At 41.2% G+C, this 19463-nt stretch overlaps 1 protein-coding gene across 2 annotated transcripts in view; it reads left to right on the forward strand.

The window, feature by feature from the left end:
• The window catches only part of Ern1 (endoplasmic reticulum to nucleus signaling 1), an 89289-nt gene that overhangs the window by 24100 nt on the left and 45726 nt on the right, over positions 1-19463 (forward strand). Inside the window, exon 2 of one of the 2 annotated variants that reach the window (XM_052197451.1) lies at positions 7355-7475. In XM_052197451.1, the coding sequence (XP_052053411.1) occupies positions 7355-7475 (121 nt within the window). Of the gene's footprint in view, positions 1-7354; positions 7476-19463 lie in introns of those variants that run through there. The other variant, XM_052197452.1, reaches the window with a different exon arrangement.

Genomic DNA, 19463 nt, shown 5'->3' on the forward strand with positions numbered 1-19463 from the left:
GAGCCATCTCTCCAGCCCCTAAAAACATTTTCTTTTATTGAAAAAAAGATCATTTGTGCTAATATAGCAAGACTTCACCTAAGAGAGGAAGACTATCAGCCTATTGGTTATTACCCTCTGCTTTGTCATCTTCTGCACGCCGTCCATCCTTGCTGCGAGGTCTTGGCTGGCCTGCCCTTTGGGAAATGCCCTTCCTATTTCTGAGCATTACTGTTAGAGCTAATAATTACAAACTCTCATTCTTTAGCACATTTTCATTCACTTAAAATTAATTATTCTTCATTTAGAGACATGCAGATCTAATCGCTGTCAAGAGTTTATATGTCCAAACTGGGTAGTAAAAGAAAACACTTTGGAAACTTGATAGGTCTCGCTGGCCTACTTGTTTGATGACTTACTTGTAACCCTGCACTGTGCATATATTAATGAACCAAAATGGACTCTGTTTTTTCTAGTTTGTTTAGAGGCTAGAGTCTCGTGTTCCTTGGTTGGCCTCGAACTTCCTCAGTGACCAAGGCTAATTTTGACCTCTACTTCCCAGGTGGTTGGGATAATAGTCATCCATCACTGTCTGGTTATGTGGTACTAAGGATCCAACACAGGGCTTCATGTATGGTAGACAAACACTCTATTAACTAGGCTATATGTTCACCCCACCAAAAGAAACCTTTTTTTTTTTTTTTAGAAAATTATTTTGCCTGTATGTGTATCTATGTCCACTTGTATACCTGGTGCTCTGAGAAGTGAGAAGAGGGAGTCAGATCCCTAGAACTGAAGTTACAGACATCTGTGAGCCACCATGTGGGTGCTGTGAATTGGACCTATGCTCCCTGGAAGAGCAGCCAGTGCTTTTAACCACTGAGCATCTCTCTGGACCCCCAGATGAACTCTTTTAAGTCCTTTGCCTGCTGTTCCGCCTCTGGAACAAGTTGGCTAGTAGAGTTAAGCCCTGACAAGGAAGGAGTCCTTGGACTGCAGAAGGCAGCTTGATTGTTCACGGCCGGCCATAAGTTCCAGGAGCGAAGAGGGAGAGAGACTAGGATAGAATTGAGAATATGAGTGTGTGTGTGTGTGTGTGTGGTGTTGGGGAGTTGTATAAATGGAACAGTAATTATAGTCCTCTTTATGCTGCAGTCTTTCTTATAAGTGGGACAGTACATTTGCATCAAGCATAGATTACTTCAAAGGCTGGGAATTTCCAAAGTGATTTGTGGTCACCTTTTATGAGAGGGGCTGTTTGGACAGAACATGGTGTCTTTGGGAAGTAGTAGATGTTCAGTTTTATGGTAGACTAAAATACTTGTCCCTGTTATTCTAATCCACCACAGGTTTCCTTATTGGTCACTTTTTAGAGCCATCTTCAAGCTAGGAGTATATATATATTAGGCTTTAGACATCAGTTTCTAGAGACCATAAAGCAGATGTAAGTTTGACCTTTTTCCATTTTCAGGCACTCTGGAAACTAGCATGTATAGCTGTAGAATTTGTTCCCGTTTTTCATCTGTTGTAGAAAAAAAAAGTACTAAAGTCTGAAATGGCTAGGCAGAGGTAATGGGCAAGTTCATTATCATGAAGCAGTGTTTGTCAGTATTTGGGTACAAATAGTTCTCAGCTATGATCAGTATCACAAAAGGCATCTAGGAGCATATTTAATTCATGTTAGTTATAGCAACTATATTTAGAGACAGGTATTTCGTGTTTAAGAAAATTGCTGAAGGTCTGGGAGAGTACTTCAGTTGATAGCATTTCCCCAGTACACTTGGAGCCCTAGGTTTGATTCTAGCACCACATAAACCAGGGATGGAAGAAGCAGGATTATTATTGGTTATAGAGAGAATCCAAAGCCAGCCTGAGCTATGTAAAACACTATCTCAAAGGGAGGGATATATTATGCTTGAGGTTTTGAAACACCAGGACATTTGTAATACATACTTATAAGCATATGACAGGCTACATAGAGAGACCCTGACTCAGGAATGGGGATTGGGGGGAAGGATATGGGGAGGGCGAGAAGAGAGACAGGCAGAAAGAGAGGGAGGGGAAGGAGATGGAGAGGAAGGAAGAGGGAGAGAGAGAGAGAGAGACCACACTAGAATTAATTATAGTGATCCCCGGGGGCACCCAAATTGACTCAGTTAAGAACAAAACTTGCCAAACTTGGCAAGGGTTGTGAGGTTCCTGTGGACATGTAACTGGGCTAGAGCGCAGTTACTAATCCATCTTCTCTCCAAACCTTGTGTTTTGTTGAGTTTTTTTTTTTTTTTTTTTTTTTTTTTAGAAGATTATGCCAGTTGTATGTTGAGGGGTTTATTTCGGTTCACCAGTCAACCACAGACAATTGCTTTCTCTGTGTTTCCAAGATATTCAAACAAGGTGGGTGACTTTTGTCTCCACACTAGTAGTAAAGGAACATTAATGTTTGACGGCTTTTGTTTTTAAGATTTATTTATTTACACACACACACACACACACACACACACACGTTATGTTTTCATGCATGTCAGGAGATAGATGCTCTTAACGGCTGAGCCACCTCTCCAGCCCTGTGGAGTGTTGTAAATTCTATTACTGTGATGAGATATCTGGGGCATTTTCTGTTTTGTGATATGCTTCAGTAATAAATAGTGCTGACTCTCTTATTCTCTGATGCTCATGATCTGATTGGGAGACTCTCTAAGCCTTGTTGCTTTTGGTGACTTCTAATAATCAAAGATGGTAGAGTTGTCTGATATCCTGAAATTGAAAGTGTGCCCTCTGAACTCAGGTGCTTACATTAGTGTTGCAATGTAAGCTTCTTTCTCACCTGCAAACTTGTATTTTTCTTTCTAGTTTATGAAAGACTTGTTGCAAATTACATGGTCATATTATTAAAAATTCAGAAAATAAAGGAGAAAATAATAGTGGTATAATATTGTAATTTTTTTTTCTCTCAAGGTGTTCTTGGTTTGTTTGTTTTGGTTTTGTTTATTGTCTTTTGGTTTTTCAAGACATGGTTTCTCTGTTGTAGCTCTGGCTGTCCTGGAGTCAGGCTGGCTTCAAACTCTGAGACCCGTCCCCCCTGCCGCCCTTTCCCTCACAGTGCTAGGATTAAAGGCATTGGCCAGCACCGCCCAGCTGTGTGTGTGTTTAGATTAAGTTTGCTTTTGTTTTTTGTTTCCTGTGTACCAAATGTGGAAGTCAGAGGACAGCTCACTGGAGCAGTTCTCTCCTTCCATTTTTTGTATACTGGTAATTGAACTCAGATCATCAGTCTTGATGGCAAAAATTCTTACCTCCTGAGCCATCTTATCGGCACTCTGTTTTTATTTATTTTTGCTTATGTGTATGAGGGTTTTGCCTAAATGTATGTGTATATACTGCATGGGTATTTAGTACAGAAGAGAACACTAAATCCCTTGGGAATGGAGTTACAGAAGGTTGTATTTTTTTTAAATGGGGGAGGGTATGCACTATTTGGTATAAGTAACAGAAACCTAATTTCAACAAATTTACACAAAGAGGACTTTGTTTTAAGGGCAGAAGTGTCTTTGAGCTTAAGGAAATCCCTTCTTGCTGAGGTTCAGGAAATGATGGAGGGCAAACATTTTCTCTCAGTCTTTGGACAGAGTTTCTCCTCAGGCTTCTTTTTGTCTTTCTCTCATCCAGTTTTTTCCCATATGGTTAAAAGCTACAAAACTCTACCAGGTTTATTATTTTCTACTTCAGCCAGCTGGACTGGGTTCCTGAGTGGGTTCCAACACTAGTTTTACAAAGTGGTTATTCCTGTGATAGCTGTTTGCTCTGGGCCATGCAGTTTTCTCATGTCAGGGGAAGGCAGGTCCACTTGTAGCTTGTTACCCTCCTGACCTTGTGAGCTAAAATGATTTCAACCATTCCCAAACAGTGACCTTTGGATCGTCAGATAGGACGGGTACCACCCTTGAGGCTCTCTTAGTCTTATTTCCGGGTTCCTCGGGTAGAATTAAAAGTTGACTCTTCGTCCTCAAACTTGAGGCTCTGCACAGATAGCAGATCTACCAGGCAGCAGTGAAGTTGGCTCTTTCTCCCCCTCCAGAAAGAAGGCTGGGCCATATCAAAGCAAGGGCTGCACCTCCTGCCTTCCAGGCCAGTACTTCTGGCAGCCGCTCCCAACATCACCCCCACTGGGTGCCACCTGTGGATCTACCCATGAAAAAGGAATACAGGGCCTGGAGTGCTTGTCCTGCCACCTCAGGCTGCCCCAAAAGGAACCACCAGGGCCTATCCTTTAAGGTTTTTAAGAGAGTGACCATTCTGGTGCCAGGCTCCCATACATAAGTAACTGCCCAATCCTTTTGTTTTTAACATGAAAAGACAGTTAAGCTCATATTCTAAAAAGAGTGCTTATACCAAAATTCAGATGTTACAGTTTAAGCAAGCATTGTTGACCTGCTTAAATTCAAGACTCTCCCTCCCCAAACACACACACTCCTCTCACTCCTCTCACTCCTCTCTCTCTCTCTCTCTCTCTCTCTCTCTCTCTCTCTCTCTCTCTCTCTCTCTCTCTCTCCATAAATTGTAGGATAGCCTAGTGAAAAAGAAAATCCAATTACAAAAGTGTGGCACAGTTGACTGGGGCCCATCTCAACAGGGCAACTTTATTTAGGAAACTATCAACTGTCATATATGTGAGTACTTGTGACAGCTCCTGTGGAAATGCTGTGGTGAGGTACAGATCCTAGCAAAGCCAGAGGACACACAGACTCCACAGTGCACACCAAGGTTTGGGTTGTGTATTTTTTCACTGGCTAATGTATATGAGCATTTTTCTGTACCATAGATTTCTCTTAAGATCTGTGTTAATGACACATGTAACATTTGTTGAGATATGTTTTAGTTTGTTTCAGCTTTTTAAATATTAGAAAATTGAGTCCACTAAAAAATACACATAGGGTCACTGTGCCCAGAGATTTTTCTGTATCAGGAACTTTTTCTTTAGGATATAGAAATTGAAACATATATCTAAAATCTGAGGGACTTTTGCTTTCTTATAGGCCGTTTGAGGGAGGAAAGGAGCAATTCTGTGTGTATATGTGTGTGTATATGTGCACATACACGTGTATACATGTTGTGTGGGAACAAGGGAAAAGTGACGTGAGTGAGTGAATATGAGCAAAGTGCAATGACACACAGTATGAAATGTCACTTTGGATAAATTCTTTTAAAAAAATATTTATTTATGTATATCTGCATTGGTGTTTTGCCTGCATGTATGTCTGTGAAAGAGTGTCAGCTCTTAGACTTAAAGATAGTTGTGAACTGCGAAGTAGGTCTTGGGAATTGAACCCCAGCCCTCTTGAAGAACATTCAGTGCTCCTCACCAGTAAGGCATCTCTCTAGCCTCTAAATAAACTCTTTTTTTAAGAAAGCTTATACTAGCCAGGCAGTGGGCGCACGCCTTTAATCCCAGCACTTGGGAGGCAGAGGCAGGCAGATTTCTGAGTTCAAGGCCAGCCTGGTCTACAGAGTGAGTTCCAGGACAGCCAGGACTATAGAGGGAAACCTGTCTGGGGGGGAAAAAAAAGAAAGCTCATACTAACATTTCTCCCTGTTACTAGCAATGAATAATAAAGATAATTTTCACAGTCTTAAGTTGTGAAATTATGTGTTTGAGTATGTGCATGTGGAGTGCAGAGATTATAGATTCTCCTGGAGCTGGAGTTACAAATAACTGTGAGCTGCCCAAGGTGGTTACTGAGACCTGTACTCAGATTCTTTGCAAGAGCAGTTAGGCAGTCTTAACTGCTGAGTTCCTCTTTAGATTTTTTTTTTTTAATCTCATTTTTTACTACTAGGAATTTAACTTGGGGCTTTACACAACTGCTGTACCACTGAGCTATGTTCCCAGCCCTAAAAATATTCTGTTTTAGCATTTTTTTATCTGGGGGACTGGAGAAATGGCTCAGTGGTTAAGAGTACTGTCTGCTTTTGCAGAAGATTCAAGTTGGGATCTCAGCACTCAAATTCACATCTGTCAGTAACTCCAGTTCCAGGATTTGATGTCTTCTGCTGCCCTCTGCAGACACTAGGCCTCCATGTGGTATACTTGCATACATTTAGGCAAAACACTCCTACACATAACTTTTTTAATCTATAAATAAAATAAATTTTAAAATCTTATTATTGTTTTATTTGAGACAGGATCCTGGCTATGTAGCCCAAGTGGATCATAATCCTCTTGTATTCTCCTCTAAAGTTCTGGGACCATAGGCACAAACCACCACACCTGGCCCTTCATTTTCATAATTTGTTGAATAATGTTTCATAATTTACTGAAAGAGATATACTTTAAAGTGTATTTTGATTGTGAAGAAAAGTTTGGAGTTAGTCTTTCTATCAATTTCCTCAATAACAGTAGCTTCAATTTACAATTTACATTGGAATTTTGACATTTTTTGAAGTGTATTCTTCATTTTTTAAAAAAAGGTTTATTTATTTTTTTGTATGTGAGTACACTGTCACTCTCTTCAGACACACCAGAAGAGGGCACTGGATCCCATTACAGATGGCTGTGAGCCACCATGTGGTTGCTGGGAATTGAACTCAGGACCTTAGGAAGAGCAGTCAGAGCTCTTAACCACTGAGCCATCTCTCTAGCCCTCTTCTTTTTTTTTTTTTAAGAAAATGTATTTACATAGATGTATATATGTGTGTGCCACATAGTACGGGAGCCCATGGGTTCCAGAAGAGAGGGTGACAGAGCCTCTGGGACTGGATTAGAAGCTATTATGAATGCCTAAATTGCTGCTGGGAGTTGAGCTAGTGTCCTTTGGAAGAAGAAAATGTTCTTTTTTCAACTGCTGAGCCATCTCTCTAGCCCAAAAATCTTGATATTTTAGTGTATATACTATTTTATGTAATAAAAGGATTATTATTCCTATTTACTTTAAATGTGTTTTCTAATTCTTTGCTTTTAAAAAAAAATCTCCTGGCATATGAGTAGTTGTTATTCTTTTTTTTTTTTTTTTTTATTATGGAATCTTATAACATGCCAAGGACTTACAGAGTAAAAGAGACCCAAGAGAAGGAAGCCAGAGAGCTGACCATCATGACTCCTCCATCTCAGGGCTAGCTGTCCATGTCTGTTTCAGAATTTATTGTCATGTTAGAGTATAGACCCTTTGGTCTGTGGGAAGGACCAACACTTAGAATAAAGTTGACTCAGCTCTTGTCTGGAAATGTGCTCTTGGATGAGAACATAGGCCCTCCAACCTCAGTTTCTTTGTTTGGAAGATGGATGCTAATGTGAAGGATGATTTTGAGGGCAGGAGTTTGTGATTATACATGCCCAGGGTGAAGGAGTGGATTGACATGAAGGCTCTCTATCTCATTGCAGAGTTTTGGAAGAGCCAGCACAGTAACACTGCCTGAAACCTTGTTGTTTGTTTCAACCCTGGATGGAAGTTTGCATGCTGTCAGCAAGAGGACAGGCTCCATCAAGTGGACTTTAAAAGAAGGTAATTTTAATTTGGATTGTTCTTGAGTGACACAGAATTTAAGTAAACATATTCCAGTGGAAAGTAGTTCTATGTTGCTTAATAAAATAAGAATGGAGAATGAGGTAAAAAGAGGAAAAGGACTTGTACTCAAAAGAGGGTGAGTTTAAAGCTTGAACTGTTATGACTCCACTGAAGGCAGCAGATAAAGAAACTATCTTACCTCTTATGCTTCATTGCTCGTGTCTTGAGTTTGAATAGCTCTAGGCTTTCCTATTAATAGCTCTGGCTGCTTGGGCTTTCTGAAGACTTGCTGCCTAAGATTTGTTAAGTTCTAATGATTAGAGTCTTGTAATCATAATTACAAGGCGATATCTTCTCAGTCATTCAAATTATTCACTTGGTTTTTACAGAGCCTGAAATAACTAGGGCCTATAAGATTTTACATTCACCCAACCTAACCACATTAACTGAGTTATTGAAATGAGGCTTGTTTCTCGCTTAACTCTTACGTGTCCATCTTGCTGTCATTCCCTTTTGGTGGTAGGGATCTCTGCAGCTGGGAAATTCATTGTACTTAGTTTCCAAAGTGATTATCCCATACAAAACTGTGCACATCTCAAATTCAGAGATTTCAGTGCCTTCTCTGTTATTCTGTTCATTAGTAATTCTTACTTGGTCTTAATTCAGACCTGACTGGTGTGTTCTCTTTCATCATGTCTCCATGGTTTATTATTTTCATGAGCACAACATTAATTTCCCTTTGTTAAGCAGTCTTCCAGATGGAAAAAAAAATATCGTCATATGTCAGAAGATCACATGTCATTCTGTCAGTACTGCAGTAAACCTGCTTCCTATCCGTAGCAAAGGCCAGCTCGACTTCTTTGGGCATCCTGCCCCACTTGTTTGGAACCTGCATGGAGCAGCAAGACCTTTAAGGCACCCAAAGAGCCAGCACGATGAGGAGTGAGTGGCCAAAAGAGCATTCTCAGTGCCTTCTTTGTGCTGTAGGCTCTGAGGATGCATGTGTACGTTCTCTCCTTCATGGTTAAGTATTTAACTTTTAAGTGTTTTATAATGAAAGTAGAATCTCTTAAATTTCAAAATTGAGGACCAACAAGTCACAAGGGACTGGGAGAAATATATTGACCATTGAATTTTGGAGACCTGTCCTTCCACTTAGTGTCTCAAGGCAAGGCCATCTCTGCAACTCAGGCTGTTCTGTTCTCCCCTGCTCCCTGCACACAGGTCTTTATTTTACAAGTAGCCTTGGTTGTGTCCAGCACAACTGGGGCTTGTCTAGTCTGTCCTTCCCTGTGGCTTAGAGATGAAATAGTTTTTTCATTCAATTTAATATGTATTAATAGAAACTTAGCTTAGGAAAGGTACTGTGTGGGACATTTAAAAAAAAAAAAAAAGACCTGTCCTCAAGGCACCTATAGTTTGATAGGGATCAAAGACAGAGCTTCAGTGTAGAACAAGGTTCTGTAACAACTCAAGGGAGGTTCTGGCAATGTGCTGTGAGCCTATACCTATCTGGGCACAGGATACTATTGAGTGATGATTTCGGAAGTGGGCTGGGGCTGGGGTGGAGGTGGGGTGGGGCATTGGGACGGAGGCCTGAGACAAAAAGAGGATTGTGGGGTCGGGGAAAGGGCTGGTGTGTGGGATACACAGTGAGTGGAGAGCCACAAGGTATGTTGGGCCTGATTGATTAAACAGGAAATTGGGACCTATTAGCGTGTTTGAACAGGTGAGTGACGCACCAAGTGTTCCCCTTTTGAATTAATGCAGCAGTAAGTAGCTGTGTGGGAAGACAGCTGAGAACAGTATAGGAGAGGCCACAGATCTGGCAGGCCTAGCACTAAGGAAGGAGCTCTGATAGCAATTTGTTTTGTTCTTTCTTTCTTTCTTTCTTTCTTTCTTTCTTTCTTTCTTTCTTTCTTTCTTTCTTTCTTTCTTTCTTTCTTTCTTTTCCTTCCTTCTCTCTCTCTCTCTCTCTCTCTCTCTCTCTCTCTCTCTCTCTCTCTCTCTCTCTTCTCTCTTTGGTTTTTGGTTTTTGGTTTTTGGTTTTTCAGGACAGGGTTTCTTTGTGGCCTTGGCTGTCCTGGAATTCAGTCTATAGACCAGGCTGACCTCAAACTCAAGACATCCACTTGCCTCTGCCTCCTGAGTGCTGGGATTAAAGGAGTCTGCCATCACTGCCTAGCAGACAGGAACTGTTATAACATTTAAGGATGGGTTAGTTATACTTATTTAACAACCTAATCACTTAAAGTGATATCTACCATGTTGTAGCTCTCATTGCTAAGAATGAACTTGAGGGGTTGTTTTGGTTTTGCTATTGTTTTTGTTTGAGCTTGTAGCCTAGACTGGCCTCAAGCTTCATGTGTAGCGAAGGATGACCTAGAACTCTTTTTGTAGCCCTGGTTGTCCTGGATCTCACTCTGTAGACCAGGCTGACCTCGAACTCAGAAATTTGCCTGCCTCTGCCTCCCAAGTGCTGGAATTGAAGGCATGTGCTACCACTGCCTGGCTTAAAAGTATTGATATGCAACTATATTATGAAGTTATAGACTTCATATAATAGTTCATAAGAACTATTATAGACCCTTACATCAAGGGATAAAAACAGGAGGAAAAAACCCTCCCTTGCCTGAGCTCAGAGTTTTGCTTCTAGTAGGGACACAGACAAGAAAGAAATCTGTGCTGAAAAGAGCTATGGAGAAACAGCAGGAAAGAGGGTCAGCACTGGGCGGGGCAGGGTTGAGGGACCACACCTTTCAACAGGCCCCACAGAGAACATGTCATTTGAGTGAGACCTTGGGGAGACAAGAATCTCTTGTAGTGAGACATACGATGGAGTGCTATTGTTTGAATTTGAGATTATCTCCCACGAGTTCGTGTCCACAGCTGGTGGTACTCTTTTGGGAGGTTGTGGAAACTTAAAAGAGTCAGGCCTGGCTGTTGGAAGTAAGCCCCTGGGGATGAGCCCTGGGAGTTACAGGCGGAACTTACTTTCTTATTGGTCAGCATGCTGTCGCCAGCAGCTTCCCATTTCCACTCATGCGGCCTAAGCTTCTCCTGTCATACCTCAACTTGGGACTAGAGAGAAGGCTCAGTGTTTAGAGCCCTGATAGCTCTTCCACAGGACCTGGGTTTGATTCCCAGCACCTGTATGGTAGCCCACAACGGTCTGGAATTCTAGTTCCAAGGTATCCAGCAATTCTTTTCTGGATTCCACAGCCCCAGGCATGCCCATGGCACATAAAGCAAAATAAAACAAATCAGCCCCGTGAGCCAAGTAACCTTTTCCTGGGTTACTCCTGTGTGGGATCCTGCCATAGCAGGGAGAGAAGTAGCTATGATACTGGGTAATGTGGGGTTTCCTCCACTGAGGAGCACTGGGATGGGTGTGTGGCAGGAGCAGAGCAGGGGGAGGGATGGGGACCAAACAGGGTATAAGGGACCCTGTTCTGCCTTTATATGATTTATTAGAAAGGTATCCTTTTGCTTTCCTGAAATGAAATTTATAGTTTGTGACTTATATAGTTTTACAATTGGTAATCTAAAACTGAATAATAGGAAAATAATTTTTAATAATTGAGATATGGTCTTACAGCTGGGCTGTATAGCTAAGGTTGGCCTCAGATTTGTGATTCTTGTCACTTAGACTCCTTAGTACTGACATTTTAGACACATATTACATTCCAGTATTTGGGGGGCAGAGGCAGGCAGATCTCTATGAGTTCAAGGCCAGCCTGGTCTACATAGTAAGTTCCAGAACAGCCAGGGCTATTTAGAGCGCTCCTGTCTCAAACAACAACAACAACAACAAACCAAACAAAACCAAACAAAAGAAACTACCTGGCATCTCTGACTCTAGTTCCTGTGGCCATCGTGAAATGTGCTCGCAGATTTCTGAGCACTCTCTAGTGAACTGTATCCCCCACCCCACCCCATAAAGAGTATTGTGTAGGGCCTGGTGGCCAGTGGAAGGACATTGAAAGAAATGGAAGAAACCAAACATAGGAGTGACATGCCTAGGTGTTACAGACAGAATGTGTTTCCACAGGTTGGATCCTAAGCTCCAGTGTAATGGTAAGTGACTGTAGGGACTTTTTGAATAGCATAAGGGTGAGACTCCACACTTGTGTTAGTGTCCTCGCGAGAACAGGACAGACCTGTCTGTCTGTATTCTTTCTCTCTGTCATGTGAGGGCACAATGAGAAGATGTCTCTGCCATGAAGAGATTCCTGGACAAGAGCCAAGCCATGCTGGTATCCTGATCTCAAAATTCCAGCATCCAAAACTATGAAAAGTAATTGTCAGTTGCTTAAGTCCCTCAGACTGTGATGTTTTGATATTTGAGCAGACTAGGGTACCTGTTATCTAGAAATGAGTTATCTTTAATATAAATATAATAGCGAATGGGACAGTTGTGTTTCTTTGTTTTATTCTAGTTCCCAGTAACTATATAGAGAAATTAGATTTATTTAAAACTGCAATTATTTAAAATACCTGACCAGCTAAATGATCTATCTTAACCTTCTATGCTAATCTGGCTCCCTCCCTGCCCCATCCCAAGATACTTGTATATTGTCATTGCTCTGGCTCTGGGTGTGTCCATGATCTCTTCCCCATGACCCCTTCCTCATGGCTCCAAATCCTCCATCCTCCTTGCTGATCTCAATAGCGCGCTCTCTCTCTCTCTCTCTCTCTCTCTCTCCCTCTCCCTCTCTCTCCCTCCCTCCCTCCCTCCCTCCCTCCCTCCCTCCCTCCCTCCCCCCCTCCTTCCTTCCTTCTCTATTCCCCCCCCCACCCTGGCTGGTGAACTTCCTGCCCTATTCTCTATTCTGCCTAGCCATTGGATGATCATCATTTATTGACAAGGCAGAATATAAATGGTAAGAACTGTTTACACCAACTTGAGATAGGAGATTCTTGGTACCAGCATTACAATGCCTTGGCCTTGCATGGATTGAAATAAGATACAGGGGCAGAGAAATCAGCATTTGAATAACAAACACAAGGCTAAACTTTACACAGTACAAAAACATTATGCCTACATGTGTCCTCTAATTTGAGGATGCTGTGCTGTGTAGAATGAGGCTGAGCTGATGAGGTGAGGAAGAAGTAGGGATGCTAGGCAGCAGTGTATTGCGCATGTCCACACCAGGGAGGATCTGGCTTGCCCTTGAGACAGTGGAGCGGGTGGGAGAGACCTGTGAATGCAAGCACAAGCTTTTACCCATCAAACTGGTGTCCTTCCGAGTACATATCTGGGATTATCTGGGATTCCATTTCATGGTTTCCTAACTGTTTAGTTTTTTAGGAGCCAAAACCCTACAAATATTTTCCCCCATATCCACACTAGTTTTTGGCAGGTACAATTGCTCTCAACCAAACACAAGTTGCTATATTCCCAGTTATAAAGGTGTCTTTTGCCAAAAGTAGGGAATTATATATACCTAGTAGGAAAAAAAATGGAGGCTTCTGAGGTTTTGGCACTAAGGTGCCTTGTGACATTTTGCTTTGGGTGTAGTCTTCTCAAGTCTGGTTTTATGCTGCAGCAGTTTTCATCAACCTCTGAAATCTCCCCAATGATGCATGTGATAAATCTTTTTTTTTAAGTTATTTATTTAATGTATATGAGCATCCTATCACTGATACACCAGAAGAAAGCATTGGATTCAATTACAGATTGTTGTGAGCCACCATGTGGTTGCTGGGAGTTGAACTCATGACCTCTGGAAGAGCAGCCAGTGCTCTTAACCCCTGAGCCATCTCTCCAGCCCCGCATGTGATAAATCTTAACAGATAATTACTAGTTGGCTTTCTCTTTTTCTTCGAGAGAAGAAAAGAGCTGGTTTCAGTGGTTCTGTGTGGAACCTGATAGAGGTTGGAAGGTGAGAGTGTAGGAGAGCAGTACAACCTGTACTTTTCCCGAGTGTACCTGCATACCCTGGAGAAGTGGAGTGTTCCAGAAATATTAGTGTTCTTCTGGGGTGGGGAAGAGAATGGTTGTTCAAGGCTCTTTGAGCAGCAGTTAAGTGAGCAGTGTGTTCTCAAAGGGTCTGTAATCAAAGGTTCTTCTGTCTTCTTGCTACATAGAAGTCTACCTAGAGCCACCTCTAAATAAAACTGGTCATCATCAACTATAATTTGAAACAGTTCATTTCATTTTGATTGACTTCTTTAAAGCCCCCTTTCTCTTTAGCCAGGTTGTGTTTTCCCCCTCCCCATTCCTCTCCTACACCATACCAGCCTGACCAGCTTCTGCTAGGGAAGTCTAGGGTGGGGGTAGCATGTCTCTGGCATGCAGTTGCCCTGGGGAAGTGGAGGATCAGACCTCCAAAGGTGTCTCACAGGTGAAGGTGGGGGTAAGAATGCCTTCTAGCTTGTAGGAAAGGGTTTCCAGAAATAGTTTCTTTTTTAGTCTTCTTTGTTTTTATTTTTTTCATTTTAGAAAAGTTATATATATATATATATATATATATATATATATATATACACACACACATACATATATACACACATACACACATATGTATGTATATGTATATATATATATATATATATATATATATGCAGAATTAAAGGGAACAACATCAAGACAGCCTCATGTAGACGGTGCCCAGCTGCAGTGATGGTCCGTCAACACATGGCAATCCGCCCCTCTCCTCCTTTTATTTTGAAGCAAACACCACATCATCTTATCCATAAATTTAGGTAATTTTTATCATGGATGAATAAACAGCGCTGTGCCTAGGCAGCTGCTTTTAGCTTGTATTACATAGGGGTTCATGTGGGATTATCCTTTTCATTAGGAAAAATTGGCTGCATTCTCCTTGCAGTAGTCTAAAGTACTGATTGCCTTTCATTCTGCAGACTACATTGTTCCCTGTGTATTAAGAGGACAAAGGCTTGGGCAGCAGCCACTCAGAGGCGCACTCTCTGGTTAGTCACTAAATATATGTGAGCTTTCTCTATTTGCTCTGTGTATTTCCCAGCAAACAAAATAGGTAGACCCTGAACCACAATATTTGTAATTCAGTAGTTGGAATCCTTAAGTAGCTGATACTAAGGAAGCTACATGAAACAAAATACTTGTTCCTTGAGAAACATAGTAGGTCCAAGATGCGATTGACCAAGTGCACACAGTAGGTAGTAGGGTTCTTATTTCCTGGAGAACAGGCTATGTGAATGGAGACTGAGGTGTGAGCTGACTTAGATGGAGATTAGCACAAGAGCAACATCAAAAGTCACGGAGAAGTGGCCTGCAGGTGACAGATGAAAAACACCATGCTTGAAGGAGATGATAGTTTTTAATCTCAGGTTATGCTACATTCATTTCAATGAGATACCTTTGTGAAGCCGAGTTTTTGGCCATTGCTATGACAAAATTCAAGTACCATATGAAAATCTATGTTAAATGGTAATGAGGGTGGCCACATCCAGTTTATTCTAAGGTTTGAAAATTGTATAGTACTTGACAGGTACACACATTCCATAGTTAGTAATTATGATTAAGAATGAAAAACGTTCACTTTTTGTGTCTTTGTTTTTGTTTTGTTTTTCCCCATGACTTCTTAGTTATTGGATCCTAAATACTGAGTTTCTTAGATTTATCTACTCAAGAAATGGGACTGTATGAAATTTCTTTGGGGAAACTGCTGAGACATGAAGGTGCTGTGACCATGAAGGATGGCTAAGCCACAGTAGAAGGCATTCGGTACTGGAAAAGCGTCATTGGAGGATTTTGGGCAGGAGGAGATATGTGCATTACTTTTGTCAAGCCTAGCCCTCTTAGATAGCAGTGAATGTGGGTCTAAGAACCAGAGAGACTCTGGGACCAGCGGGAGATTCTGTCTGTCTGTCTCTCTCTGTCTCTGTCTCTCTCTCTCTTTTCGAGAAAGGGTTTCTCTATGTAGTGGAACTCAGTTTATAGACCTGACTGTCCTCAAATTCAGAGACCAGCCTGCTTCTGCTTCCTGAGTGCTAGAATTAAATGTGTGCACCACCACTGCCTGGCAGCTTTCTTATTTTTAAAGTTATAAGATGAAAAACAAGAGGTAAGTTCCAAAAAAATATTTAGTAAATCAAAATTTACAAAGCATGAGATTTAATTGAATGGAAATAATAAGAGAAAGTAATACTGAGGACAGGAGTGTTTCAGGTTATGTGCCTGGGTAGTACCGAGACAGCCCGTCCCTCTGGGTTAGAGTGAGGAGCAGGTGCTAGGGCCTGAGCAGCTGCAAATGGTAATATTGTTAGTGCCAGGTGGAGACCTGTGGAGGATTTCAGAGTGTCTCTGAGGTTTGTTCAGGAAAGGTTACTGTGGCAGTGTGATCCTGACAGAGGAGAAAGCTTAGGGGAGAAGGCAGACAGGGAACTTGGAACAGTGCTTTCCAGTAGGACCAGCGCATTGCATATGTAGCTAGAGAATTCATGCCTCTCAGAACAGTCATTCTTTAGGGGATGAGCCTAGAAATCAGCATTTCAAAAACCTTATGGGTTACTGTTGGATGCTGTAGGTAGCTATGCAATACTTTGGAGAGCTGTTTGGCAATTTCTTGTCAAATGTAAATAATATGACCAGCCAGCCCTAAACTACTCTTTAGTAGTTTCCTAGGGGAAAGAAAAAAATAGTTCAAAAGAGACTCAAATGTTATAGTTTTATTTCACAATAATCCAATGTCCCTCAACAAATTAACTGATAAACAAATAGTGACACATTCTTAAGACAGAATGCTACTCTTTAATCTTAGTGATACCACAGCAATGACTTTCAAAAACAGTAAAGAGTGAAAAAGAATCTCTACACAAAAGAAACTCCACACAAGCAAAGGATGCTTGGTTTGGGGGTGTGGAAGATTTGGGAATATTGATTCCAGAGGGGTGTAAAAAGGTATTTGGGGTAACGGAAATGTTCTATGACTCTGAAGGTAGTGACATGGATTATACATCTTTCCAAGATAATTTAAACTATGTACTTAAATCTAATGTATTTAAGAAGGAAGATGATATGCAGAATGTATGTGGTAATATATGTACATAATATTGCCCCAAATGATTGCAGTGTTTTCTTTTTTCTTTTTGGTTTTTTGAGACAGGGCTTCTCTGTAGCTTTGACTGTTCTGGAACTGTAGACCAGGTTAGCCTCAAACTTACAGAGAACTACTTACCTCTGCCCATGAATGCTGGGCGCATCACAACTGCCCAGCTGATTACAGTTTTCTTGTTTTTTTTTTTTTTTTTTTTTTTTTTTTTTGATTTGTTTTTTTCGAGACAGGGTTTCTCTGTATAGCCCTGGCTGTCCTGGAACTCACTCTGTAGACCAGGCTGGCCTCGAACTCAGAAATCCGCCTGCCTCTGCCTCCTAGAGTGCTGGGATTACAGGCGTGCGACACCACCGCCCAGCTCTGATTACAGTTTTCAATACTGTTCAGAGGCCTGCGTTGAGGAAAGGGGATCACTAGATAGATCCGGGATTCATAGCTGGTGCAGATGTGTTGGGTAATTAGAAGTGATCATTGATGGATATGTGAACTGAATAGGAAGTAGGAAGTAAATTAATGCCTTTTAATTACTTCAACAAATGCACTGAGCATGAGCTATGTGTCAGAGATTATTTTAGGTAGTGAGAATGTGGCAGACAACAGAAGATAGTATCTAGAATCAGACACTAAACAAACCAATAACAGAATACCCAGAATTTAAGATGGGACAAGTACCACAGGGGAGATGTCAGCAGAAGATATCGGAAATCCTGAGGTATAAAGATAATCATGGAAGACCTTGAGGTATGACATCCGATCAGAGACGAAGCAGAGGGAAGAGAACCACAAGGGCTCTGTGGCCGAGGTAGGCCTGGTGGGATGAAGCTGAGGAGTACTAGGAAGCAGCTGCTGGGCTGGAGAGAGGAGGGGCTAATGTGCTGGGAAAGGAGGGAGGATGTGGCAACAGTGGTCGGGATGAGCTCGGAAACCACCAAGGGTTTCAGGTCCCTAGTGTGATCTGAGTGTGTCTGTGAGGATCACTCACCTCTGTCTGACAGCATTGAAGTAAAGTCTTGCCAGGCAGTGGGAACTCAGGAAGCAGGGAGGAGTAGGCAGATTTCAGAGATTGAGGTTAGCCTGGTCTACAGAGGGAGTTCCAGGACAGCCAAGGCTACACAGAGAAACTTTCTCTCCAAAATACAAAAACAAACAAACAAAAATAAAGTCTTACAGTGATTTAGTCTGTATTTAATCCATATAAAGATGCTTCGTGAGGGGCTAGAGAGATGGCTCAGCGGTTAAGAGCACTGGTTAAGAGTTCTTCCAGAGGGCCCTGGTTCAATACCCAGCACCCACATGACAGGTCATGCCTCCCTGTAACTCCAGTTTCAGGGCTTCTGATACCTCACACATATATACATTCAGGCAAAATACAATGAACATAAAACAAAAATAAATCTTAAAAAGATGTGCCATGAAATTGGTGTACATTGATAAATAAATAGTAATGAAATGTATTTTAAGTCAATTATTTGATATAGATATAATTTTTCCATTTGTTTAAAGCATAAGCAAATTTGTATACCAATGATAGGGCAAAGTTTTTTTTTTTTTACATAAAAGAATTAAGTCCTGTATGTATGTGTGTGTGTGTATGTGTGTGGTTGATGTGTATGTATGTGTACATACCATACATACACTCACGCTCACACACACACACACACACACACACATACACACACACACACACACGATAGAAGAGATGGGCCCTGGGTATCCTTTATTGCTTTCTGCCTTACTCCTCTGAGGTAGCATCTCTCCTTGAATGTGGAGCTTATACTTTTTGGTTAGCCAGGCAGCCAACAAGCCCCACAACCCAGAGTTACAGATGTGCTGGGCACTCGTGCGCCTGTCGTGTGGGTGCAGGACCCATATTCATATGCTCATGGCTGCACAGCAAGTGCTCTTAACCGCTGAGTCATTCCTCCGGCTTCAAGAATTAAATCTTTGAAGAAGATACAGAGAGTATGTGTGTTGGGGTGTTGGCATGCTCTCAATGTGTATATATACTTATACCATGAAAATATCCTTATGTTGTACTGTAAAATGTACAATGAAGATACACTGTGAAAATACAGAAAAGTGAAAACTAAAGATATCTTTCTAGAGAAGGAAAAAAGTCTCGGCTGAATTTTTGACACCGCAGGACATGGGGCATCTTCAACATTTTTTAGTTGATCACTATTTTGATTTTATAGCTGTCATTGTTGTCACTTCATACAAATCTGTAGTACAAAATGACAGAAATATATTTAATGTCATTTCAGAAATGGTTGGAAATCTCTTGATTACAGAGCAAAGTTAAATTAATGATTTTTTTAAAATGAAACTAATGTCAGTGACACAAACATCAGTTTTTTAATATTTGTTTGTTTACCTTGAGATATGGTCCCACTTTGAGCCATGACTAACCTGTAACTTGTTATGTAGACAGTGTTGGCCTCAAACTGAAGGGATTCATGCCTGTCTCTGTTGTCTGAGTTCTGGGGTTAAAGTCATGTACCATCAAAACTGGTTCAAACATCAATTTTTAAGTCAAACAATAACTTAATTCAATATAATCTAAAAATAATAGTATTTTGATACATTCTCAGCATGTAAAGGAAGAAGGAAAATATTAACGGCTTTTGTTTCTGTAATTATGTAATCTGTAATTAAAGTGTGTTTCTTTTGTTATTGGTAGGGGGTTTTGTTGTGGTTAATTTGTTTTTTGGAGATACTCTCACCCTAGGCTGCCTTAAAATAAAGGTACTTACTGCGCAGCTGGGGATGACCTTTGAACTCTTTTTTTTTTTTTTAAGATTTATTTATTTATTATATGTACGTACACTGAAGCTGTCTTTGGACACCCAGAAGAGGGCAGCAGATCCCATTTACAGACGGTTGTGAGCCACCATGTGGTTGCTGGGATTTGAACTCAGGACCTTTGGAAAAGCAGTCAGTACTC

Source organism: Apodemus sylvaticus, chromosome 10, assembly GCF_947179515.1.
Source record: "Apodemus sylvaticus chromosome 10, mApoSyl1.1, whole genome shotgun sequence".
NCBI classification, from domain to species: Eukaryota; Metazoa; Chordata; class Mammalia; order Rodentia; family Muridae; genus Apodemus; species Apodemus sylvaticus.